Source organism: Leucopleurus acutus, assembly GCF_964270905.1.
Source record: "Leucopleurus acutus genome assembly, chromosome: 16".
Taxonomy (NCBI): Eukaryota; Metazoa; Chordata; class Mammalia; order Artiodactyla; family Delphinidae; genus Leucopleurus; species Leucopleurus acutus.
In genome coordinates, this window is record NC_139158.1 from 28,472,298 (window position 1) to 28,499,333 (window position 27,036).

The 27,036-nt window shown below is 47.7% G+C and overlaps 1 protein-coding gene across 2 annotated transcripts in view; it reads right to left on the reverse strand.

Moving 5' to 3' along the window:
- Window positions 1-27,036, reverse strand: part of SNX29 (sorting nexin 29) — a 543,934-nt gene that overhangs the window by 67,112 nt on the left and 449,786 nt on the right. For both annotated transcript variants that reach the window (XM_082858190.1, XM_082858191.1), the window contains one exon: window positions 19,098-19,238. In XM_082858190.1, coding sequence (XP_082714316.1) covers window positions 19,098-19,238 — 141 coding nt within the window. The remainder of the gene's footprint in view (window positions 1-19,097; window positions 19,239-27,036) is intronic.

Consider the following 27,036-nt stretch of genomic DNA (forward strand, 5'->3'; position numbering starts at 1 on the left):
AAAACTTTTACTGAGCCTCTACCGTGTGCCTGGTGCCACGGTGGACGCTGGAGGTATGAGGAGGTAGAGGGCAGGGCCCTACTGCTCAGGCCATCTGAGTTGAACACAAACCTCAACTGTTTTATCTACTTATCTACTGGTGTCAGTGCTTCTGACACCCCACGTGTGGAGGTTTTTTTTTCACACCAACAACCAATTCTCAAACTTTCTGGATACCAACTGGGTATCCACCGATTCGACTTAATTCTGACACTAACTACCTGAAATTAGCATCAGCTCTCACAAGCTAAGGGCTCAGCCCCATGAGACTGCCCTCGCTTTGGAGGCCAAGTGCAAGCCTGAGCCACTGGGACGTCTAACCAACTGGTTATAAATCAGTGGTTTCCACGACCCCCTTGTCAGGTTCGATAATTTGCTAGAATGGATCAGAGAACTCAGGAAAACGGCTTACATACGATTACTGGTTTATTATGAAGGATGCAACTCAAGATCAGCCGAATGGAACAGATGCATAGGGCAAGGTATTGGGCAGGGGGTGGGGTGGGGGGGGAACGGGGCTTCCATGCCCCCTCGGGGTGTACCTCCACCCAGCACCTCCATGTGTTCACCAACTCAGAAGCTCTCCAAACGTCAGAGTTTAGGATTTTTATGGAGATTCCATTACACAGCAGTGACTGATTAAATGATTGGCCACCGGTGATAACTCAATCTCCAGCTCTTCTCCCTACCCAGAGGCTAAAGGTTCCAACCTTCTAATCATGCCGACGTCCTTCTGGGGACCAGACCCCATCCTGAAGCTATCTGGGGCTCCAGCCACTAGTCATTTCATTAGCATACAAAAAACCCACTCATCACTCCAGGATTTCTAAGGGTCTTAGAAGCTCTTGTGTCAGACCAAATATTGTACCAAAAGATGCTCCTTTCACCCCTATCACTCGGGAGATTGCAAGGGTTTTATGAGCTCTCTGCCAGGAACCAGGGACAAACAGCAAATGTGTGTTTCTTATTATATCACAATATCATAAAACCAAGCGGATAAGATGAAGTTGGGAGGATAAAGGGATTATTTTAAAGTTTTACTTGGGAACTTGATTTACCCTGGACAAGGCCTCTGGAGTTTTCCTCTCCGAAGCAAAGTAAAAATAAAGTCAGAGTCCAATAAGGAGCCACATGTCAAGACAAGTCCCAACTCGAGGTCTTAGCATCTTTAGCTGTAAAATGAGAGTGGGTGCTGTCACCATGCATTTATTCAACCAACACGACGTGCCAGGCACTGTGCCAGGGGCTGAGGTCTAGTGGTGACTAAGACTACAGCATAGGAAGTTGGTGCTCACAAAAAATCTATATGCTCTGTTCCATTTCTCAGTAACCTCTGCAGTGAGGCGGGGTCCCAGGACCAGTTCTGGCCAACGGGCGGTGAACAGAAGTGGTCCCTACCGGTACTGGGAGGTGGCGGCTCAGGGCTGGTATCTCTCCCACCTCTGTCTGCAGGGGGTGCTGCAGTGACCTGGGGGCCATTACTTTGCCCTCCTCCTCTTTCTCTGCAACGCTCCTTCAAAACGTGCTCCGCCCTTCTCCCCTCCAGCCTCAGCTGACGTGCTGATGGCAGAAGAGCTGTTGCCAACCCCACTGCACAGATGGGGCCACTGAAGCACAGACCTGCCTGGCAGCGAAGATTTAACCCAGACTCCTAGACTCAGAGTCCCCGAGAATCAAAGGGCCTTCTGATCTCATGGAGTTCAGGGGTCTTCAAAGGAGGTTCCTGAAGGGTTCCTGGGAGTGTCTTGGGTGTCAGCTCCCCTGGTGTCTGCTTAGAGAATTGCAGATGGTGATGGCGGTGACAACGGCTGCCATGGACTGACAGCTCTGTGCCAGGCTCAAGGGTAAACAGTTTTCATATATTACCTTGTTTAATCCTCACATCCTGGGTGGTAGGCACTATTATTAGACCCATTTGACAGATGGGGAAATGGAGGCACTGAGGTGAAGAACTTGTCCAAGGTCAAACATCCATTGGACAATAGGAACCAGAAGTCCAACCCTGGCCTGTCTACTTAATAAACAGGCAAATGTATCTCAAACTGGGGGCCCATGACATTCCCAGTTTACTCACTGCAGCATGGGGAGGTGCCTCAGGGGTATGGGGTAGAGGCTCCAGCTGGCTGACCCCCAAATGCATGCTCCTCCTCCAAGAGGGGGACTTGTTTCTGGAAAGCAGTGACCCAGACAGAGGCTCCGCTCCCCAGCCCCTTCTGCATCTACGTGAGACCGAGGGACTAGCTCCTGCCAATCCAATGTAAGGAGAAGCAATGCTCCACTCTTGGGCCGAGGCACAAGTGGATGTGTCTTTTTCACACTCTCTCCTCCCTTCTCTACCCCTGGTGAAGTGTTCCAAGGCCCTAAGGGTCGGCAAAGGAGAGCTCATGGGCCAAATCCGGCCCGCTGCCTGTTTCTGTGGATGAAGGTTATTGGAACACAGTCCACCGGTTTGTTTCTGCACTGTCTGTAGCTGCTTTCATGCTACAACAACAGGACTGAGTAGTTGCTGCTCAGACCATCGGGTCTACAAAGGCGAAAATATTTACTGCTAAAGCTCTTTACTGAAGAAGTTTGCTGAGCCCTGCCCCAGGGCATAATGAAGGCTCAGGATGGAAAGACCTTGGGCCACTTCTGACCACAAACGTGGGACAATAACGTCAACAAGGAACAAACTGAGAGTCTGGGGTTTAAATTCGCCACAGCAGCTGGCTCTGCCCCAACTAATACATGTGGCGAAAGGGATGAGGTAGAGGGTTCCTTGCTACCCTGGTCACTGAGGGTCCAGCCCTGGGACAATGGGGCCAGCGCACAAACATCAGCGACTCTGCGCAGTAGTAAAGATTCTCCTTCTCTGACTACACACAGCAGCCGACCCGTATTGAGGGCTAGCTCTGTGCCAGGCCCTGTGTTAGTGCTTCGAATTGGTGGTGAAGAACCTGAGATGGGGGGTCTGACCACCTGGGTTTGAAGCCCAGCTCTACTGCTCCCTAGATCTGTGGCCTTGGAAAAGTTACTTCCGTTTTATAATCTCTGAAAGAGGGATAAGAGTAGTAGTTGCAGTGCCTGGCACGAAGCAAGCACTCAGTGGGGCTACCTGTTACCATCATTACTGTCTTCTTTGTTGGACCATTTAATTTTCACAATAACATATGGGTTCAGTATGATAATTATCCCCAGTGACTGATAAGCACAAAAGACGTGGTCTTCACGCTCTAGTCAGAGAAATGAATGCAAAACTGAGTGATAATTAGAAGGAAGATAGTGTGTTGTGCTGACAAGCCCCAGGAAAGGGATCAAAGAATGAGCAGGTTTCAGCTAGATTTGGTGGGTTGGTTGGGAGGGAGGTGTGGTTAGTATAAGTTTTCCAGGCAGGAGATCCCACCTCCCCAGCTAACTCTTTGTTACTATCCTCTTAAACTGGCCTTGTCTTAAGCCCTTGATGAAGCCTTGATGTCTTAAGTCTTTGCTGAACGTCAGATTCCAAAACCAATCCCTTCTGTACCCTAAGATGCTGGAGATGTCAGTGACTTCCTTTCATCTCTTCTTTTCTGGGGTAATCTAGTGGACAATGGCCTTTGAAATCCTGGCTCCATTGCCTCTGTATCCCTTTAGATGCCTTCACTGAGGCTGTGATTGTAAGAATTTATAACAGCCAATTTTTCTTCTTTCTTATTTTTGCCTGCCCAGCAATCATCCCCTCCACGCCTCTGTTTAGAGGACTATAATAACCCTTTCAAAGATCTCCTGTTCCTCACTTTCAGTTCACGTAGTTGGGGAAGGGCTGCCCTCCCCACTCCAGCTGCAGAAGCAGGCACATGAGACAGGTCCAGCTACTGCAATATTCCCTCTGGCCATAGAGATTGGCTCAAGGATGAGCACAGAAACGAAAGAAGTACAAAACTTGTATTCCAACAACTACAAAACACTGTTGAATGAAATCAAAGAAGACCTAAATAAATGAAAAACATCTCATGTTCATAAAAAGGAAGACGTAATATTATAAAGATGACAATAGCCCTCACATTGATCTACAGGTTCAACATAATCCCTTATCAAAATCCCAGAACTGACAAGCTAATTGACAAGCTAACTGACAAGCTAACTGACAATTTCACAGAACTGACAAGCTGATCCTAAAATTCATATGGAAATTTAAGGGACCCAGAAGAGTCAAACTGTCTTGAAAAAAAGAACAAAGCTGGAGGACTCATTTCCCAATTCCAGAACTTACTACAAAAACTTCAGTAATCAAGACAGTGTGGTACTCCCATGAGGACAGATATTTAGATCAATGGAAAAGAACTGAAAGTCCAGAAATAAGCTCTCACATTTAGAGTCAGTTGATTTTCCACAGGGATGACAAGACAACTTAATGGGGGAAAGAACTATCTTTTCAACAAATGGTGCTGGGACAACTGGATATCCACATGCAAAAGAAAGAAGTTAGACCTCTTCTTTATACCATACACAGGAATTACCTCCAAACAAATCACAGAACTAAATGAAAGCACTAAAACTGTAAAACTGTTAGAAGAAATCAGGAATAAATTTTTGTGGGGTTAGGCAAAGCTTCCTTATATATGACAACAAAAAGCATAAGGAACAAAAGAAAGAATAAGTACATTGGATTTCATCAATATTAAGAACTTCTGTGTTGCAAAGGATATCATCAAGAAAGTGAAAAGACAACTCAGAATGAAAGAAAATATTTGTAAATCATCTATCTGATAAGGGACTTGTATCTAAAACACATAAAGAACTATTGCAACTCAACAATAAAAAGACAAGTAACCCAATTTTAAAATGCAAAGGATGTGAATAGATATTTCTCCAAAGAAGATATACAAAGATATATATAAGGATATGAAAAGACGATCAATATCATTAGTCATTAGGGAAACACAAATTGAAACCACAAGGTGACACTACTTCACACCCACTAGGGTGGTGCTAAAAAAAAAAAAAAAGCAGATAATAATAAGTGCTGGTAAGTATGTGGAGGAATTAGAACCCTCATACGTTGCTGATGGGGATATAAAATGGAGCAGCCATTCTGGAAAACAGACAGTTCTTCAAAATGTGTAACAAAGACTTACCATATGACCCAGCAATTCCACTCCTAGGTGGAATGAAATGAAACAAAAGAATGAAACGAAAGAGAAAGGAAAACATGTGCCCACACAAACACTTAGACGCAACGGTCCATAGCACAATTATTCATCATAGCCCCAAAGTGGAAACCCAAATGCCTATCAACTGATGCATGGATAAACACAATGTGCTGTGTCCATACAATGGAACAGTACTTGGCAATAAGGAATGAAGTGCTGGTACATATCACAACACAGAAGAACCCTGAAAACATGCTTCTATGAAATCACAAAAGACCACGTCACATGTGACTCCATTTATATAACATTTCCAGAATAGGCAAATCTGTAGATAAAAAAGCAGATTAAAGCTGTTAAAAAAAAAAAAAAAGAAAGAGCACAACATCCAGGCAGATAAATGAAGCCTAATTCCAGGATTTCTGCTGGAACTACTGGAAAAGAAACTCTTCCTTTTGGGGTTGCTGTCGGGGTGATATAAGCCTAGAACTGCCAGAGGGTCCATCTTGGAGAAAGCTTGTCTGAGAACGAAGCCAACACAGAGAAAGCACAGGAGGGAGGGGAGGAGGGAAAGGGGGAGGGAGAGACAAGGTTCTGATGGGATCCTATGAGCCCTGGACCAGCTATGTCTGAAGCTGCAATCCGTTCCTGCTCTTTTCAATCACGTAAGTCAAATTCCTCTCACGCCTTTGCCAGTCTGGGAGGGTTTTTGCTCAGGTCCTCATTGAAACTGTGGCTCTCCCCTGACATCCTCCACTCACTGTTCAGGTCACAGAACTCTCCTTCCCTGGGCTTCCCACCCAAGCCCTCAAGCCTCCCAGCGCCCAGGCTCATCCAAAAATCCTCTGTCTCCTGCTCACGGCAGCCATCATCAACCTCACAGCACCTCTTTTTAGCCAAAGACGTTTTCCCCACCTAGACTGCACCTAGACCAGAGCTCTATATCTCAGCTGCTTAAAAATAAACATGAGCTGTACTATTTCCAACAAGTTTTCCCACCCTATTAATTATTTATCCAGCACCTGCTTGTACAAAAAAGGAACTTGGAGGTGAAGGAACAGGGAGAAGAGCCTGGAAAGAGCAAGGCAGCTGGAAACAGCCGAGGTGGGCGGTAGCCCTCCGCCAGGGCCCTGGGGACGCGGGGGAGGGGCGCTGGCAGGGCTCTCTGTATGGCCTTGGTGAAGCCCACCGTCCCTTTGTCAGAAACGTGTTTTTAAATTCCCGAAACAAGATACGTAGGATTAGACAGGAAAGCTCGGCTTTTATATTTTAAGCACAGCTATCACAACCGTGATAAACCAGTGCAAGTGTTTCTCTGCTGGGGCACTGACAACAAGATCTAATGGCAGGTCTAATCACTGCCTTCAAAGTGCTAACGAGCTTTAGGATGGTGAGCCCTCTGCAGCAACTGTCACGAGATAGGGAAATCCACGTAACTGATTTCTACTGGGGACAGAGTCGCAGATGCCACAACCACTGGTACAGCTTGTGGCCTAAGTTCACATGTCAGTGAGACAGTGGTGAAAATGGAGTGTGATCCTTGTTCACTGATCACCTGGATTGTATCCTCAGACACTAGAATAGGAACTCCTGGGCTAAATCAGGCTGAGCCCTCGAGCAGGCCACTCTGAGCTGGTTTCCCCTCTGTAAAATGGGGCTGGGAACGGTGCCCTGCCCACTGTGGGGGGGGGGGGCGTATAGGGGAATGGCATTAAGAGGGCAGTGTGGCCAGGGGACCCAGGAGACGGTCTAGTACCAACCACCACCAGCAGTTTCTGAGCTCACTGTGGGCCAGGCGTGTTCTAAGCCTGTCCTGTTACCTCCCTTAACCCTGGCAGCAACCTCAGGAGGGAGATGCCAGTACTTGAGGACACCAAGGCACAGCGAGGTGATGTGCTGGTTTACACCAGTATATCAGGGTTCAGACTCAAGTCCAAACTCAGGCGACCCCAGACCCATACTCTCCTCCACCACCCCAGAGACCCAAGCTCCTCTCACTCCCACCACCCCAGAGACCCAAGGGAGATAAAGGCTCAAAGGCTGAGTTGGACTTGATTTCGAGCTTGAGGCCTTGGTTGCAAACCTTGCATGTCTATATGGAACACATTTTCAGCCCGGGTCAGGCAGTCCTGAGCCTGGAGACAACAGAGACCCTAAGTTTTCACTAAGAACTAAAATCTGTCCAGCCCAAAGAGAGGAAAAAGCCAAATAAGCTTAGAAGAGAAGAGACTCTGACCCAGTCCCCAGGATAGAGCTGCCTGCAGGCCTGCGTCTGCCGCTGCCTCTGCCTGGAGTGGGCTTTCTGGGTTGTTTCCTAGCTAACTGCTACACGGCCCCCTTTATTTCACTTTAAATGTTCCTACCCGGACCCCTTGACTAAATCAGATCTTCTCTGTTATAGCTCTCTGCACTGTTCCTACATAAAAGCTCATTAAAAGCACTTGAAAGTATCTCTCTTTATAGGTTTGTTTGTTAATGTCTGCCTCTGCTAAACTAAAAGTTCCGCAAGGGCAGGGACCACGTCTTTCCCTACTGACTTAAACACAATTACTTAACGCATACGAATGAATATCACATACGAAGAAGGAAAAGCAGCAAGGGGCTGAGCCGGCCTGCTTCTAGGGAGCTTCCTGTTTCAACCTGGGAGGTTGGGGCTGGACACAGGTACAACCTGATGCACCAGCTTAACACACGGTGACTCTGCCCGCTGACAGGTGTGGCTCAGAGCCTGCCCACCTGACAGCTTGAGCAGAGATCTTCCCCCTGGAGGGGAAAAGGAAGGAGTGGTGAAGAGCCCTGCTGGAAGCATCCAGGTCAGACAGTGAACAGCAAAAGCCCTGGAACATTGCTTCTCGAACTTTGGTGTGTATCAGCTCACCTGGCAAGCCTGTTAAACATGCAGATTCTGAGTCAATTGGACCTGAGGGGGGGGGGCTGGGTTTCCACATTTTTAACAGGCTCCCAGGTGAGGTGATGTCGATGGTGCAAAAAGCACACTTTAAGTGGCAAGATCTTTAGAAAAAATAGATACGAGACAGAATTTGAAACCATCCTTTGAGGTCCTATTTGATATCGTTAATCTCAAGCCAGATATTGGCTGGAAACCCTGGCACACAGACACAAGGTTGAGAATAAGTGAGCCTGCTGAAGCCACAGAGGGGAAATGGACTCAGCAGAAGTTCCAGTCCTGGCTCTCTGAATACGCCATCATGTTACCTCGAGCGACTTATTTCCTATTCCTGGGCCTCTGGCCAGTGGCACCCCCATCACTGATCTGCAGACCAGCTGTGTCAGCACTTTCCAAGGATTTTTCAAAAATACAGATTCTAGGGCTTCACCCTTAGAGATTCTAATTCAGTAGGTCTGAGCATCTGAATCTGTTTAAACCCAATGATTCACATACCCATCCAGAGTGGGAAACCATCAGACAAATGACAACCACGGTGGAACTCTCCATGGTGCTGACCAGTGCCACGCAAAGTGGACTAAACACAGACTTGGGGGATCGCTGGGAGGCAATAATTTCCCACTTTGTTTGAGAATCTGAAAAGATGCAGCCATCTTTTGCCCTGCTTGGTTACCGGCTTTACTGGCACACCATCGGTCATCTGGTGCACAGCAGTGACGCCTAATCCAAGGGAAAAGGGAAAAACAGTTATGCCCAATTATTTTCAAAATCAATGCATTTGAGGCATCTGCAACAGTCCCCGAAGCAACGGTGAAAGACATGATTTACAGCTCTCCAGACCTGCCTGAACACTAATGGTATTACTGAGGGAAAGGCCCCAGACAGCAAAAGCATTCCTTATTTGATGCTCTAGTTTGAAGAATGCCTGTGTGAAACTCCAGTCTGCACTTTCCGTGGGGATTCCCCACTGTAAGAGGGCGGAATCAACAGAGGACGAGGGGAGAGGATAAAAGGCGGAAATGAGGATGAAGCAGAATGCCAGGGCTGCCTGGCTGGCTCATTTTTCTAGCTTCCCCCAAAGATTTATGCACCTGTCTAAAACGAACTACGGATCCATTACCCAGTGCACTGAGCTGCTTTGAACATCAAGCAGCAGAAGGTCAAGCCCAAATGATAGTCCTTTGCTAGCTGAAAACCTACTACCTCTCTATTTTTACCCTTGTCTTTTAAAGGGAGCTGAGTAATTTTACTGTGGTTGGCAGCAGTGGGCAAAAAATTTTATTTCTTTGTTTGTTTGTTTATTAGTTGCAGGCCAAAGAAATTCCATACTGTTCAGTTCATAACTTAATATCTCCTATGACCTGGGTAACCGTTCCAGGACAGTTCTAGTGTTAAATCTCTTCTACTGAGTACGTTATTCAGAGATCATCAGAAATTATCTGTATGTTTGTTTAAGTGTACGTCATCTGTCTTCCCTCTTCATCCCCTTCTCCCCACCCCCCGAATTGTTAAGCCCTATGCAAGCAGGGCTCTTAACTGTTTGGCCTCAGTGGCTGGCACATAGTAGGTGCTCAAGAAAGAGCTGTTGAATGAATGAGTGAATGCATGATGCTCCTCTCAATAAGTCTGTAGACCTCTGTGCAGTTCTCTGGGCCAGTGTCTCCTGCTATTCATCCTCCACACTGCTTCCCAAGAAGCCTGAGAAGTCAAGCTGCTCCGCAAACTCCACCTTCCAAAGTGCCGTTTCCTTTGCCTGGAATTCCCCATCTCAGTCAACAGCTGGATCCTGCTCATCCTTCAAGGCTCTTCCTTCAAGGCTCTGTTCTGCAACTTCTCTGATCTCCCTCTTTCCCTTCTCCCCCAGGCTGGTCCCCCCTTGCTGTTTTGCCTACACACACTACCCATGCCCTTTTCTCCTGGTGGCAGTGCTATAATCTTCCCCTGGGAGATCAACCTTTTCCCACTCTCAGATCATGGGGTTGGGATGGGATTGATTCCACCCCTTGACTCAAGGCTGAGCACATGACCTGCCAATCACAGTCATTATTATTGACCCTGGAATAGGCACAGGACTCAGTGAGTCCCCAGTGGCACTCACTGGGCCAATGAGCATCAGTGCTGAGACCAGAACACTGAAAAGAGATTTACTCTTTCTGCCTGAGCTGCTAAGGTGATAGAGAGAAAGCCTAGAGGTGTGTGACTATCTTTGCCATGAGAGGGGAGCCTGCCTGAAAATGCAGCCAACTCAGAAAAAAAGCAGATAGAGAGAGAAACAGATAGGCAGACAGATAAGAAGCAAGAGAAGCAGATAGGCAGACAGATAAGAAGCAAGAGAAGCAGATAGGCAGACAGATAAGAAGCAAGACAGCAAAAGAGAAAATGACCAAAATACTGACCTCTGATGATGTCCCTGAGCTCCCGAATCCAGCCATTCCTGAAGTCAGACCTCAACGTCTCAGTCACGGAAGCCAATGAGACCTCTTTTTAAACTAAAAATAGTTTGATTTTGGTTTTTATCACTTGCAGGGAAAAGCATCCTAGATGATATACTCTCCCCTTGGCGCCCACAAAACCCTGGATTTAACCTTCCCCATAGCACTTACTGGGGACGGGGTGTTCTACCAATTGCCCTACGAAACTGTGAGCTCCCTGAGGTCAAGAAACACATCTGATTCATCTCAGGAGCCATAAGACTTGGTGTACCATAGATACGCAATAAAGATTTGTGAAATGAAAGAGTGAAAGAATGTTTATCTGGAAATTAACGAAGCTTCCATTTATTTGTTTTATTTTAAGGGCCTTTCTGACAAGAACCCTTAGACTTCTCAGGTAGAGGTGTTGAGAAGACAAAGACTCATCAGGCCTGGTTTCTGCTAATTCCATGGCTAATGGGGGTGCGGGGTGGGGGAGAGGGCTGTGCATCAGGCAGCCCAGAGGCAGCATGGGAAAGGAACCCAGAGGAAGGACAGCTAACACTCTGAGTTCAGGTAAGGCTTCCTGGAGGAGGTGGGACCTGCAAGGTCTGTGACCTGAGACTGCCAAGATGATTCTCTTGGAATCAAACTCTGTATATGCTACATGCAGAAAACACAGGGGATGGGACCAGAGCAGCAAATACACCTCTAGCTTCTGGCTCTGGATTATTCGTTTATAAAATGACCTTGATTTTGTTTAAAATAAATTTATTTTATTTATTTATTTTTGGCTGCATTGGGTCTTTGTTGCTGCGCGCGGGCTTTCTCTAGTTGTGGCGAGTGGGGGCTACTCTTTGTTGCAGTTGTGCGGGCGTCTCATTGCGGTGTCTTGTCTTTGTTGCAGAGCACGGGCTCTAGGCGTGTGGGCTTCAGTAGCTGTGTCATGCGGGCTCAGTAGTTGTGGCTCGCGGGCTCTAGAGTACAGGCTCAGTAGTTGTGGTGCAGGGGATTAGTTGCTCCGCGGCATGTGGGATCTTTCCGGACCAGGGTTCGAACCCGTGTCCCCTGCATTGGCAGGCAGATTCTTAACCACTGCGCCGCTAAGGAAGCCCTGACCTTGATTTTTAAAATTGGATTTTAATTTGATGTTATAGAAAAGTCCTCCCAAGAACTCCCCGCTCATTAAATATATATCCATATCTGCACATGTACACTTATACATAGTCCAGGTCTAGGGCTCAGCCCTGTCTCTCTCCTGAGACAATTTTTCTGGCAAGATGACTTCGGCAACTGCTCTCCTGGAACATATCTTAAGAGGCCTTTACTGTATTAAAGAGAAACACAAATGTGTGATGTATAATGAGCCCAATTTCTTTTTTCTTCTTGTTTAATACATTAAGTACTGGGACTATTTGCACGGTGGTTGGCAGAGTGTCAAATAAGAAACAACCTTGCGTTTATGGCTTCATTCGGCTGGAGTTTCTTTTCTCTCCTAAACTTCTCTTGGAAAAACTTCAGCTTCAGGGGATGGTGCCTGAGCTCCTTGTGTCCCCGTTCCAGTTGGGTGCCGGTATCTGCACTGTCTTCTGGATCTTCTTCCACATGAGGCTGCTTCTGGCAGAATCCCGTGAGATGTGGTATCTCCACAGAGAAACCTCTGGGAACAGTGACTTCCTGCAGTACCAGCTCCTGGATTTGGGTGTGGGTTAGAGGCTTCTGGACCAGGAGGCACAGTGCCATTAGAATGAGTCTGACTCAATCCCTAACAGGAGCCACAGGACCTTGGGCGGTGTGTTTACAGCATCCGAGCCCGGTTTCCTCACCTAGAAGACATTTTTCTACAGGGCTTAGCAACAACTGCACGATGAGCAAATGAATACGGAGCCTCCAGTACATATGACAAGCCGGGCACAGGATGGCTGGCGTTACTGTACACAGAAACACACGGTGTGGAGGTTCTGGACGGACCACCTAAGTCAGGCTCGTCCACTGCTCAGGCTCAGAGTCCCAGCATCCTCTACAGTATGGACGCGCTCATGTGTCTGCCTGCTCCATCTCACAACCAGACCATGTGCCCCTTTAACAAACCCATATGTAGTACTTATCACACGCAAGCACAGTTGTGAGCACTTTAGAAACGTTACCACCTTAAATCCTCATAACATCACTAGGAGGGAAGTGCCATGACCGTCCCTGTTACACAGAAGGGAAAGTGCGGCGCAGAGAGGTCAGATAACTTGCCCAAGGCCACACAGCTAGTGAACCAGCAAGAATCTTTTTTTTTTTTTTTTAACTCTCAGGGTTGGCAAAGTCCTGCAGAATGAATACATACACAAAGGAATGAATGACTGACTCTCCATACACTTAGGGTCAACTATGAAGGCAGCAGCTCCTGGCTCTAAAAAGTGGTCCCTAAGTGAGGCCTGGATGGTTCAGCAGAAGGGAGAGGCAACCGGGGGCCCCGGTGTCACCTGCTCCCTGATTTCTACACCAACGAGGTTAAGAAACTGAATTATGGAATCAACGTAAATACCTACCAACCGGGCAATGGCTAAATAATCTACTCACCCACCCTCCAGGGTCCTCTGCAGCAGATCTGTGGTGAGAGGGTGAAGGCTTAGGGCTCTGCAGACTGTCTGCCTGGGCACACACATCAGCCCTGACACTGCCGAGCGAGATGACCTTGGACAAGTCACTTTACCTCTCTGTGTCTCCATTTCCCCAGTTGTAAAGTGAGGTACTAGTAATGTTCTTTTACTCCAGGCAAGGAAAGAGGCACGAGGTAGGCAAAATAATGCCTCCCCCAGAGATGTTCTCACCCTAATCTCCAGGACCTGTGACTACATCATCTTACATGGCAAAAGAGACTTTGCAAGGTGTGACTAGGGACCTTGAGATGGGGAGATGATTCCGGGTTATCTGGCTGGACCACATCTAATCTCAAAAGTGGAGAACCTTTCCCTGCTGTGGTCAGGAAAGGCTGAAGATGTGGAAGATGTGACTATGGAAGAATGGTCAGAGAGATGCAGCGTGGAAGACGGCAGAAGGGGCCACAAGCCAAGGAATGCAGGAAGCCTCCAGAAGCTGCAAAAAGGCCAGGAAACAGATTCTTCCCTGGAGCCCCCAGAAGGAACCGACCTGGCCAACACCTTGACTTTAGCCCAGTGAGACCTGTGTCAGACTTCGGACCTCCTGAACTACAAGACAATACATGTGTGTTGCTCTAAGCCACCAGGTCTGTGGTATTTGTTAAGGCAGCCATAGGAGCCTAATGCAGATGCACAGAGGAAATGGGCACAAGGACGGGAAGGACGTCCCCTGAACTGCCTGCGTCTCCACCTGCTCCCTCATGTGAGATTCAGCACCGGGACTCCTGCTGGCCCTTCGAGCATTTTCCCTCCTGCAGCAAGCAGCTCTGCTTCCCCCTCCTTGCTCTTCTCCAAGTGCACTGGAACCCTCCGCCAGCCCACAGGATTCACTAGTTTTTCTCCCTACAAGAACCTGAAGTTTGTGAAGGCAGAGACCATACTTTAAATCATCTTCGACTCCCCACACCTAGCAGAACACCCCTGCACTTGTAACATGTTTGCCAAGTGGAAGAATTCATCAGCCTCCGCATTCCTCCAGATGCCTGCTCATTCCCACTGCTGGCTGGGGTCCTGCCATCATCCCTGGGGCTGCATTGCAATCTATGCCTCTCGGGAGCTGCAAAGGCGCTTTCCACGGCTCAGCGAGTGCCCCTCGGTTCCTCCACCGCACACTGGCGTATGTGTTTTTAATGAGAATTTTAACGCATAATTTCTCCAACAAGTTGAATTATCTGCAGCCCGGGGGAAAGCGATTTGCCTTGCCTTAGTGCCAAATGAACTTTCAGAGACCGACTCCATTATCCTAGGAAGGAACGATAGTCCCTCAATTCTCATTTGCTCACTGAGCAATAATGTAGACTTTTAGTAGCAACATCAAAAACACATCCTCCACCTAAGCCCTCACGCCAGCGAAATCCTTTTGGACAGCGAGCTCCAGTCCACATCCTCAGGTTGCTAGGCAGCCCACTCTCCTGTCTGCAAAGGCTTGCCAGGCTCCTGCTCATTCTGCAAGAAATATTCAGCCAAATGTGGAGTGGGAACAACCTCCAAAGATACCCTGAAAGTTATTCTACTCACTTTTGGAATTCAGATTTTTTTTGAATTTGTGCCAAGACCCAGTGAAGTAAAGAAGAAAATAAAAGGGAAACTTCCATTTAATTTCTGTTCATTTATTCATTCATTCAGGCCACGAGTGTCTCTGGTGTGTCAGATTCTATACTAGGAGCTGGAGAGAGCAGTGAACAGAAACAGACCCAGGCCCTGTTTCCTGAGGTTCCATTCCAGGGCAGAGAGATGGACGCTACTCAAGTACACAAAGAAATCATTTCCACTCACGGTATGTGCCAGGAGAGGCTGGGAGAAAATGAAAACAGAGTAACGGGCTAGAGAGTGGCATTGACAAAGGTGCTGGGAAAGGCTTCTCTCTGAGGAGTGGAATTGAGCTGAGAACTCACAAGTTGGAGGAGCTGTCCATGCAGAGATGGGGAAAAGCCGTTCCAGGCAGAGGGAACAGCAGGTGCAAAGGCCAGAGAATCCCATGGAAGTCTTAGGAGGTCAGAGTGGCTGGGTCTGTAGTGGGAGGTAGGGGAGGAAGTGGGGGACCTACTGGGGGACACCTCACAGGCCACAGCAAAGAGTCCTGAATTTAACTGGTGCTGCCGGTGGGTTTTAATCAACAGTGATACAATCTGACTGACGTTATACAAACCTCACTCTGGCTACAGTGAGGGAAAGGGACTGTAGGCAGGGCAAGAATGGAAATATCTTTAGCAAGTGCTCTGGGCACCCTGCCCATTTATAACTAAACACATACGTGGCATATGGAGGTAAAAGAAATGATTTGGCGAAGACAAATTTCGCAGCCAGAAACTATAAAATGTGTAAATTTAATCCATTTTTTAAAAGTTCAAACTGGGGTTAAGATCACATTTTACTTCTAAGGCTGGGGAAATATCTAGAAATTCAGGCTAGAAAGATACTCATCTGATGAATTTTAAAAGGCTACACTATGTTTAATATGTCCTTGAATACAGTCCAGGACTGTGGATTCCAGAGTCAGTCATTTAACGGGTCCAAGGCTTAGAGCAACAAGGTGCATGGAACTCAATCCACCCAAGGATGTTGTGTCAACGTGCCTTAATGGTCCAAGTGGGCAAGCGTTTCACTGGTGAAGTGATCCAATCAAAGAAAAGATTTTGATGTAGTACGTTTTTCTGGGTCAATTTAGAATCAAAGCTCTCTAGAAAATTTGCCCTCAGGGTACCAAAGCAGGTACACTGAGCAATCAGACCCAGTTGTGGCCGCGCAAGCTTGGTCTCTAAAGAAGAGTTCGTCGTTGGCCTCTCTCGGGCACTCAAGTCCTGAATCCTGACTCATTCTGCCCTTGGAAATCAGACAGATCCTGAGATCTGTCCTGGCATCAGCCAAAGTGTACTCCGGTGGGGGATGGGGTGTGGGCGAGTAGAGGGAATCAAACTACAGTCGGACCCTGACCAGCCAATTAAAAGCTAAAGGGTCGCACAGACGAGAAAAGAGGCTGAGACCCCAGGACAGCTCTGAGCTGTCAGATTCCTGAGTAAGAGAGGAAACTGTCAGATCCACCCCTGACCATGCGGGGCAGAACCAAAGACCTAGTTAAGAACCAGCCAGTGACTGTGTACGAGCCGGTCATCACTGCGCCAGACCCACCAAGATGGTACCTTAATGCCAAGCTCATTTATTTGCAAATAGGGTTGTCCTGGATGCCCTATTGATACAGATTTCACAGGTGAAAAGGCCACTGCTGCTGTAGGTCAGTTCCGGATTGACAGGGACGGGAGGACGGGGGGCAGGGCTGCAGGTGACCCACCTCAGAGGGGAAACTCCCTCGCGGTCCCTGCTCCTGGCACAGCAGAGACAGGACTCCTTCACACTCTTTCTAAGTCACGGAACTCCGGAAAGCCCCTCCTACCCCTCAGGCCTACGCTTCCTCTCACTAGACCTGAGCCTCAAACACCAACATACTTAGGACTGGTGTTGTTCTTGGCAACTCTGCCTAAATGTTGCCTAACTATAAGGCTTGAGGAGAGATGGAGTGGGGAGGGCGTCCCTTTGGGCTGCAGAGAAATCATTCAGCAAGTGTTGGTCCCAAAGGCGTCCACCTCCTAATCCCAGAGCCTGAGAGCATCTTACCTTACATGGCAAAAGGGACTTTGCAGAACCTGAGGTAGGAGATGATCATAGATTATCGGGGGCGGGGGGCTGGGAGGGCACTGTGGTCACAAAGGTCCTTATTAGAGGAAGAGGAGTCAGAGAAGGAGATGTGACTACTATCTAGACAGAAGCAGAGACCAGAGTGATGTGATTGCGGCTTTGAAGACAAAGGGGGCCACAAGCCAAGGGCCTCTAGAAGTTGCAAAAGGCAAGGCTCCCCTGGAGCCTCCAGAAGGAGCGCAGCCCTGCCCGTGCCTTAGTTGGAGCCCAGAGAGAGTAGTTTTAGGTAATAAACCTGCACTGCTTTAGACCACTAGATGTGTGGGAATTTGTTACAGCCGCCATAGGAAGTGAAAACACAGTGAAAGACAGACATGTCCCCAGTTCAGCCTCGTATACTTCCCTCAGCAATACCGCATTCCCTGCAGGTACCGTGGAAGGGCTGCTTCCGTGTAATGCTCTCTGCAAATGACAACATCTTATAGGGATAATATGCTGGTTATGTAGAATTCTGTTCTGTGACATTTTAAGACATTCTGGATGGGTCCCAAGATTTGTATGAGCCTGCAAGTCATTAGATTAAATCAGTATATAGTCCCCCCACCTCTTTTCATTAAGAATTATTGCACTCCTTGCTATGAACAAGTATAGAATTTCTAAGTCTTCCGTTTTTATGGGCTCAACTCTACTTTTCTTCAACAGAAAAAAAAAAAAAAGAACAACAGGTTTATTCTGGGCCTGAGATAAACCTGCTTCATAACTGTTTAAATTATGTTCCAGCACACCCTGATGTGATCAGGTTTCTAATCTGGTTTAAACACAGAAATCTCTGAAGATGTAAACGTAATGGTCAATAACAGTTTTCTCTCTGGAATTCCCAAGTGTGGGGAGTGGGTTATGGAAGCTCTTGCTCTGGGTTTTCTAGGATAAAGACTGCAGGAAATCCTAGGCAAGGCGCCTCCTCCAGAGACAAACCAGGAAATTCACGGCTAATGGAATCTGCACAAGCTTTGTCGATGTGATGGTGCTTGGTCCCCACACTTCCTGTGCTTCAGCACCACCCGGAGAGCTTGTTAGTCCGCCCTGCGGGGCCCCAGCCCCAGAGCCTGTATTCCAGCAGGTGCAGGATGGAGCCTGAGAATCTGTATTGCTAACAAGCTCCAGGTGAGGCCCACGCTGCTGACCAGGAGCCACACTCTGAGAACCACAGGCGGAGAGGAATGCCTCCTATCCAAGGCCCGTTTCCTCCCAGGCCCTGAGAAGGGTCCACGTTACCTCATCTGATTCGATTGCCCCTGCCGAGCTAGTTAATACACTGCAGTTGATGAAGTGTCTCTGTCTCCTACTTGACAGGAAGCCAGGGGTTCTCCGGCTTGGCCGCATCTAGGAGCCACCTGGAGAGCTTTTAAATCCCTCAGCGCCCAGGCCTCACTCCAGACCAATGAACTCAGGATGGGGCTGGGGGGTGGGCAGGTCTCAGAGTTTTTAAAGCTTCCCAAGTGATCCAAAGCACAGCCAGGATGGAGAACGGCTGCAAACGTGATGGAGGACAGAACGATGCTGACCGGCCGAGGTAGACAACACAACGGGGCCCGACGCCTGGCTCGGCTGTCATCTTCGGTGCCCCTTGCACTGTGACACTTAACTGGTGCTCAGTAAATGCCGGCTGGATGAATGAATGAACGCTAATCGACCAGCAAGCATGCGTGGGGCAAGCACCTCCTTTCTCCAGGGTACTTGGAGAATATATGGAAACAAATTAGGTCATTATCAATGACTAAACTTCATGAGGCAGTAATAATAAAAGGAGCTCCTCTGAGAAAGCCCTGCCTGGGAAATAACTCCATATTCTTAAGTCCAAATAAATATCATGACAACCACGGATAAAAACTAGAAAACTTTTTTTTTTGGGGGTCCAGAATAGGAGCTGGCAAACTATGCCCCACAGGCCAGGTCCAGCTGCCACCTCTTCTTAAAAGTAAAGTTCTACCGGCACACAGACGCACCCGTGTGCACCCATGCTGTCTGCGGCTGCTGCCGCGAGGGCGGAGCTGGGTAGTTTTGGCTGATGGTACGGTGCGCAAAGCCAGAATATTTACTCTCTGGCCTTTTAACAGAACAGCCCCTGCCTTAGAGAAATGAGAGGACGGACACAGACGAAACATAATGCGATTGTCTTTAGGCGGGCGGAGTGATGGGTGACTGTTTTTTTCATTCCTATTTTTTCTCATGTTAGCCAACTTTTTGAGTTAAATAAAGGAGCACATACGTTTAAATCACCAGTGGAAGGAGAAGACAGAGGCACCAGTTGGAGAGTTGCCTGGCCCCGGGAAGTGACGGTACCTACCTTGTTTCCAATGGCCTTTTTGGGTGGGAAGTTATAGGCCCTCACTTGAGGGTACTTGTCCTGTAACTTGTGGTGCAAACTCCTGAACTCCGTGTACCGCCGATAGACGTTCCACTCATTGTCTTTTATCCGAATGTAGACCTTTCGAGAAAAGGAAAGAGCAAGAAAATGTAAATGTCTCTTAAAGCTCTCATTACAAAGGGGTGGGATTCTGGCAACGCTCCCCTCAGGAAAACCAGCTCTGCAAGAGCAGGGCCACACCCCACCTCCCGTGTCACTGAGGCCCAGCGCCGGCACAGAGGAGGGACTCAGTGTACTGAGTGTACCAATGGGTACACGAGAGAATGACTCCATCAGGCAGGCTGCATATTCATGAACATCAGTTTCCCAGTATCAGCAGAAATCGGCAGCCCAATGAATCTTAGAGACACATTTTTCATACTTTTGTCACATGCATATTGTAATGGTGAGGGATTGCGGGGGAGAGACCATTCATCCTCGCTGGCCATGTGTTTCCTCTTCTGTAAAATGGAGCTAACAGCACCTCCTCCCAAGGTGGTGCAGAGAACAGTCAGACATAGAAGCCATGCAGCTGTGCCTGGGATCACACAGACTAGCACGCAGAGGGGGCGGGATCAATCTCGGGAGGGAAGGAAGGAGGGAGGGAAGGAGGGAGGGAGGGAAGGAAGGAGGGAGGAGGGAGGGAGCCAGAACTGAGATCAGCCCAACTGGATGGAAGGTCACATCAAGATGGATGAACACACTTGGGGCATGAAACTTCTTTATTATCATCAAGATGTGACTCTCAAGAGAACATTCTAGGGATATAAAATGTAAGGGCTATTTCACCTGCTTTTTTTTTTTACAGGCCCTCACACCTTCCAGGAACACACAGCAGCTACATCTCAAGGCAAAACAGAGAACTGAGAGAGAGATCAATGCATTTTTTAAAAATTACGTGAGTTAAGAATAACCCAGAGAGGGCTTCCCTGGTGGCGCAGTGGCTGAGAGTCCGCCTGCCGATGCAGGGGACACGGGTTCATGCCCCGGTCCGGGAAGATCCCACATGCCGCGGAGCGGCTGGGCCTGTGAGCCATGGCCGCTGGGCCTGCGCGTCTGGAGCCTGTGCTCCGCAACAGGAGAGGCCACAACAGTGAGAGGCCCATGTACCTCAAAAAAAAAAAAAAAAAAAAAAAAAAGAATAACCCAGAGAGTGAAGTCTCTGATGATAAATAGCTATTGCAATCTGCAATCAGCGAATGTCAATACACATCTTAAAATCTCTTTAACCATAGAAGTAGGCACCTCTAATATGAATGATAAATTCTGCCTCTACATAAAAACCACCCTGTATCCCCAAAGGCAGACATCTTGTATTTGAACTTTGGTAAGGCAACCATCAACGTCTCTCACAATATTCTTGTGAACATGATGAAGGAAGGATAATTTAAACCAAAGAATTCCAATCAATGGATGGAAGTTGCCGGTGGAATTAGATGGAGAAACAGAGGCCTGTCAAGTTTGTTAGAAGCCCCCAAGCTTCTAACAAAGAGACAGTAAATACACTGAATGACAGACATCAAGTGATCTCAACTGGCCTAAGGAACGAGTTTAATGCAACATGATGAAATTTTAAAAGATCAGTGTCAGATTTTACAATATAATCCAAAAAGCCAACACTGTAAGTATAAGGTGGGGGAGATACGGCACAGCAATGGCCTGTGGGACAAAGACTTATGGATTTTAGTAGATTCAAGCTAAGTGAATAACGTGAAAGGGCCACCAAAAAAGCCTATGTACTATTTAGACCTCATTAAAAGGTACAGTTTAACTTCTAGAATAAAGAGGTTGACAAGTCTTGCTCTATTCTAAATCGACCACACCAACTTAGTTAGGTTTTGGTTGCCACCTGTTAAAAGATGAACTGAAGTAGGTTCAGAAAGGCCCAGATCACTTGCTACTCAGCGTGGTGCACAGACCAGAAGCATCGGCATCACGTGGTCAGATGGTAGAAATGCAACACCTCAGGCTCCACCCAGGTGCACTGATTCAGAATCTGCATTTTAAGCAGAACCCCCAGTGGTTCATACACACTTTAAAGTTTAGAAGCACAGGTCCTAGGAGATGATTTGCAAACAAATTATCAGAAGGAAGACGGAAGACATTGGAGAATGATACCCTGAGTGTCAAGGTGGAGGAAGTAGAGATCTCTGAATTCCTGGGAAGGCTATAATGAGGAAGAGGAAAGACCAAGACGATGTGTCCTGGATGATTCCAGGAGACGAACTGCCAGCAGACAAAAACTAGAGAAAGACAGATTTCATTAGGAAAGAACTTTGCAGCAGCCAAAGCTGCCCAGAGAGGAAAAGGTATGTCTCCAAAGGTTTCTCGGCACTAGGTGTTCAAGCAGTAGCATGACGACTAATAGGACTGCTAACACAATTATGCAAGGATTTGCTTGACAACAGTGAAGGATACATTAGACCCCAGAAGCATCTGGAAAGGCCTGGCTAGTTGTGGAGAAGAGGGACTTCAGGCATTCAACCTCCAGAGACTGAGACGTGATGGATCAGTTAGCAAATAAACGCAGCAGAGCTCACAGGACTTTAATGCAGCTCATTTGGGGCATTCTTTGGGTCCTCCCACGTCACAGCAAGTGCCAGTTGCCCACTCAGTATCCATTTCCCCCCAATATTTCTGGGGATAGCAACGTGTTCAGAAAGCAAAAAAAAATTTAACTGCGTTTTCCTGTGTCCCTTGCAGATAAGAGTGGCTAATGAGATGTAAGAAAGCTCTTAGGAGAGAGCTGACTCAGCTGACATGTGTCTGTTTACTCTTCTCTCTTTTTCTTTCTTTCTCAAACGCAGATGTGAAGATGGGAGCTCCAGCAGTCATTTTTTGATCATGAGGCGATCTTGAGAATGGAGGTAGAACGCTAGAAGGACCATGGGTCTCTGATGGCATTATGGAGTCACCACACCAAATACTAGACTATTGATTCAAAACGTGTTGTTTTTTAAACAAAAGAGAAATATTCACCTCTAATTTGTTCAAGCTAATGTCTTAGAGGTCTTTGTACAAGTGGCTGGATACAATTCTGCTCTGATAAATCTTGAATGGACTGTATCTGCCTGTAGTATATTCTTACACAAGTTCAAATATGCCCTGGAGAGTGGCAAATTCAATTGCTTATCTGATCATCATGCACAAAACTAATTATCTAGATCAGAGGAGGTAAACTATGGCCCTGTGGTTCAAATCCAGCCATATCTACTTGTTTAGCTATTGTTCACAGCTGCTTTCGCAATACAATGGCAGAGTTGAGCAGCTGCAACAAAGACCATGTGGCCTGCAAAGCTGAAAATATTTACTTTCTGGCCCTTTACAAAGTAACTTTTCTGATCCCTGATTTAGATACTCAGAAAGTCCTCATTACTGTTATTTTTCTACCAACATATCCAAATCTAGTGTGGAGAGGGACAGTGCTTTCCAAATATTACCAGCCCTTGGGTGGGCCACATTAACCATCTGGGAACCAAGAATAGTGTTCCAAAGCTTTCCCGGTGATTCTGATGAGTGGGTGTTACAGTCTGAATGTTTGTGCCCCACCTGTACATGTTGAAATCCTAACCCCCAGTGTGGTGGGGCGTCGGGAGGTGGTTAGGTCATGAGCGTGGAGTCCTCATGAATAGGATTAGCGCCCTGATAAAACAGGTCCCAGAGCGATCCCTTGCCTCTTCTGCCATGTGAGGACAGTGAGAAGACAGCTGTCTATGAACTAGGAGGCAGGTTTTCAGCAGACACTACATCTGCTGGTGCCTTGATCTTGGACTTCCCAGCCTCCAGAACTGTGGTCTATAGTTGTTACAGCAGCGCAACTGGACTAGACAATGGGCAATTTGGGGAACCCCTGAGGTAAAGCACAGACCACTCCTCCTCTCTATGTGTTTCCATGTCTATAAAATGGAGCTGATTAACAGTGCCTGCTTGCAAGGCAGTATGGAGAATCTTCAGGTATATAGGACATACAGCTATGCAAGGCATCACAAAGACCAGCAAATTGATTTGGGGAAAGAGGGAGAGGCCAGAGTTGAGCTCAGCCCAACTGGATGGAAAGTCACATCCAGATGGGATAAGCATAACTGGGGCATAAAATGTCTTTACTTTAATCAAGAGAACACTCTGGGGGTACAACATACGAGGGCTGTTTCATCAGCTTTTTCCAGGCCCTCGTACCTTCTAGGGACACCCAGCAACTACATCGCAAGGGAAAACAGTAGGAGAGAGATCAATGCATTTAAAAAATTACATGAGTTAAGCACAGCCCAGAGAGTAAAATAGTGATAAATAGCTCTTATAATCTGCCATCAGTGAATGTCGATACACATCTTAAAAACCTCTCACATAACGATAGAAATTGGCAGCTCTCCTGTGGGTTATAAATCGTGATTCTACATTTTATAACACATTCAAGAGCCAAATGCTTCACTCTGTGAAAGCGTTGAGTCCTTCCTGCTTCTCTGACGGCCCGTTCCTGGCTTTCCATGTGGGCACCTCTTCTGCCCATGCCTTAAACGTGGAGATTTTCCCAAGGCCCTCCTCTCCCCTCCACAAGTGGTCCACTCCCACGCCTGTACATTTCACTCTTAGCTCAATGACGCTCAAATTTTTGTCTCTAGTCTGGACCTCTGATGTAAACTCCAGACTCAGACTTGATAAAGCTCTTCGTGTCTACGTCTGCACTCGGGACCTGCACCTTGCTCTCTCGGCGAACGGACCACCGAGTTGCCTGACTCAGAAATCTGGGCATCAGCATTGACCAGCGCTGCTCTTCACTTCCACGGCCAAGTACTGAACGGCAGGGCCTGCCAAGCCCACCTCCAGAGTTAGCCCCGCCCCTGCCTGGACCACTACAGCAGGCTTCCAGTTGCTCTTCTGGCCTCCCTTGTTTTCCCATTCAATTCATTTTCACCTCCCTGTTCAAACTCCTTCAGTGACTGTCCGTGAAGAACACTCGTGCCAGAGACTGGGTTCGGGGGTAGGTACAGTGGGCAGGCTCTTGCGTCATCATAGTCATCTTACTTCAGGTCCCACCCTTCGCTCTGGCAAACCAGGATCATGCCAACTTGCCTGCATTTTCTTAAAATTAAAAAAAAAATCCTTTAATTTCTTAAATCCTTAAAAGTTTCTTTACAACCAGGATGGTGCCAATTTGCTTGCATTCTTTAAAACATCCTTAAAAATGTTCAGATCAGAGCAAATATCCTGTCCTAGAAATAGCATCATCTCTTGCCTTCCAACTCTCTCCGAATTGTACCCCCTGCTCTGGGGGACTGCAGGCATTCAAGAACTCAGAATTTCAGAACGCCAGGATTAGAAAGGACCTCAGAAACCATTAGTTCAACCCTTCCTTTCACCAAGTCATAGGACTGCTGTGACAAATACTCTCTCCTCATCCCATATCCTCCTTGATGTCTGGCTCCAAAGGGCCAATGGCTTGGGGAAAGCCACCTGGACTGAGGATTTGAATAAACACTCCGGAGACAGGGAAGGTCACAGGCATGATGACCAGGGCAGGGAGGGGAGCAAGATCCTGGTGGTGGACAGGAGGGGATCTGACGTCATACGAGTGTGATCAGTAAGGAGACACAATGCATGGAGGTGGCTAAGAGCACAGACTCTGCAGCCAAACTCCCGAATTCAAACCCTGGCTCTGCTGGTGCACTAACTGTGTGCCCTGAGGAAGTCACCTCACTTCCCTGTGCCTCCACTTCCTCCTCTGAGAAATGAGGATATTACCTCCCTCGTTGGGTCTTGGGAGGATTAAATGAATTCACACATACAGTGGGCTTAGAACAGGGCCTGGTACATAGAAGATGCCATGTAAGTGTTTGATAAATAATTTAAAATGTAACCTATTGGTTAGATTGACACTGGGAATTGACAAAGATTTGGATTTCGTAAGTCTCTGATCTTGGTGATCAGTTTTAACATTCATCCCCTCCAGTGGTTTGACTGATGGGAACTGGCTGGCTCCTGAACTGTAGGGGGATCCCAGAAACTCACCATCTCCACCACCTACCAGTTATGTGATGTCAGGCAAATTGCTTCTGAGTCTCAGTTTACTCATCTGAGAAATGGATATAATCCAAGAAAAAACCATGCCTGAAAGCATTCATAAAAATGCCATAAGGGTTAACTGCTGTTGCTACTATTATTATTACTGTTATTGTTACCACCACCATCATCAAAAGCATGAAGTTCTGCAAAGCGGAGGAAGCACTGCCACTGAAGTCACAGCTGTCTAAGCGTTACGATCTCCACCACAGGAGCTCTGCTCAATAAAGACAAGTATGCAGATTACTGCTGAGCCTTAGACCAAGAGCTTCGAACAAATCATGCTGTGGGTCATTAAAAACTTTAAATAAAAATACAAATTATCATGCCCCACCCCTAAAAAGCTCCACAAACGTAAATCCCCAAACACATTTCTCAGGAGTACGTGAAGCAGCTCTGGCCCTGAGACTGGATGGCATGGCCCCTCTAGCCACCGTGTGTGCTCCTGGGAGGACACCTGCTTCTCCCGGGCCTCGCTTCCTCCTGCATAAAATGCAGGAGTCGAACTAGACGGCCTTAGGTCCCTTCACATGCCCCCAGTTCTGGTCCTCTGAGTCCTCAGGTGATTCATAAACCCCATGGACTTCACTGGGCCTCTTCCACCACATTCCACTCCCGTTTCATTGCGGAGACCAAGGTGTTCATGGTATCAGGCAGGAGGTCTGACCTCAGGCTTGAGTTAGGAGGATTCATACTCAACGGGAAAGGCAACAGCAGTACCATCCCCGGAGCCTCTTTCTTGAAAGCTCAGCTGTCTGGGTCTCCCTGCCAAGCAGAAGAGCAGCCTCCTGGGAACACTGGGTGGGGAGAACTGATGCCCAAGGGGGAACCAGGGGCAGAGAGGGTTCCAGGTGCTTCCGTCAAGTTTAGACTGTCCTGCCTCTGCTAGCATCATTAGACTGAGTCCCTCTCAGAGGTGAAAAGTGGCCAGTGGGCATTTCTGGCATCTGCCTCTGTTCCAGCTGGAGGCCATTTGATAGCGAGGGGAGGGGAGCTAGTCACGGAGCCCGTGGAGACCAGCAACACCCTTCCAGTCAAGCACCCCCTGTTCTCAGCTTCTGCTGTTGTCTGGATGTCAATCAAATCCTGATCTCTCCGGTTAGCAGTCAAAGTTATGAAGCTCAGTGAGAAACCCAGCAAGAGTCAAGTACACTGACAGACCCAAGAGAGTAAAACAGTGTTTTTCAGAATTCCAATAAGATAAATACCTTCACCGCTAACACTTGCCATTTATGAAGCAGCTACTATGTGCTGGGCACGCTGCACGCCTCACCTCTTATCCTCACATGAGTCTGCAAGGCACGGTGTGAACTTGTCCCTTCTCCAGATGAAGACGTGGGCTCAGAGGGGGTGTATCACTTGTACAGGGGAGGTGGGGAAATGGAGGACTGAACCCAGGTCTGCCCGATGTCTAAGGCCCGGCCCTTTCTATTACAGCACATTGCTGCAGAACCCAGGCTCCTGAGGACCCCAGGGACCCCAAGCCATCAACGCTGGCAACTGGCAAGGAAGGTCCCTGCTCAACAGGTCTGAGGCCCAAATGCCCCTCGCCTGGGCAGAGCATGTGTCCTCACAAGAGTCTCCTTGGTACCAGATGCTTCAGTTGTGCTTCCTCACTCATGCCTCGCCCTCCAGGAATCTAATGCCATTAAAATCGCCCAGAATTACCTGAACTATCCACCCTCAGCAGCCATGCTTTTAAGCATCTGAAAAGGGGAAACTTTCTCTGCAAGTTAAGTTGTCCTTGAATTATACTTAACCAAACTGTGCACTTATTTCACTGAAGAATTCACAGGGCTTATGTCCAAAACTACCAGGTTTT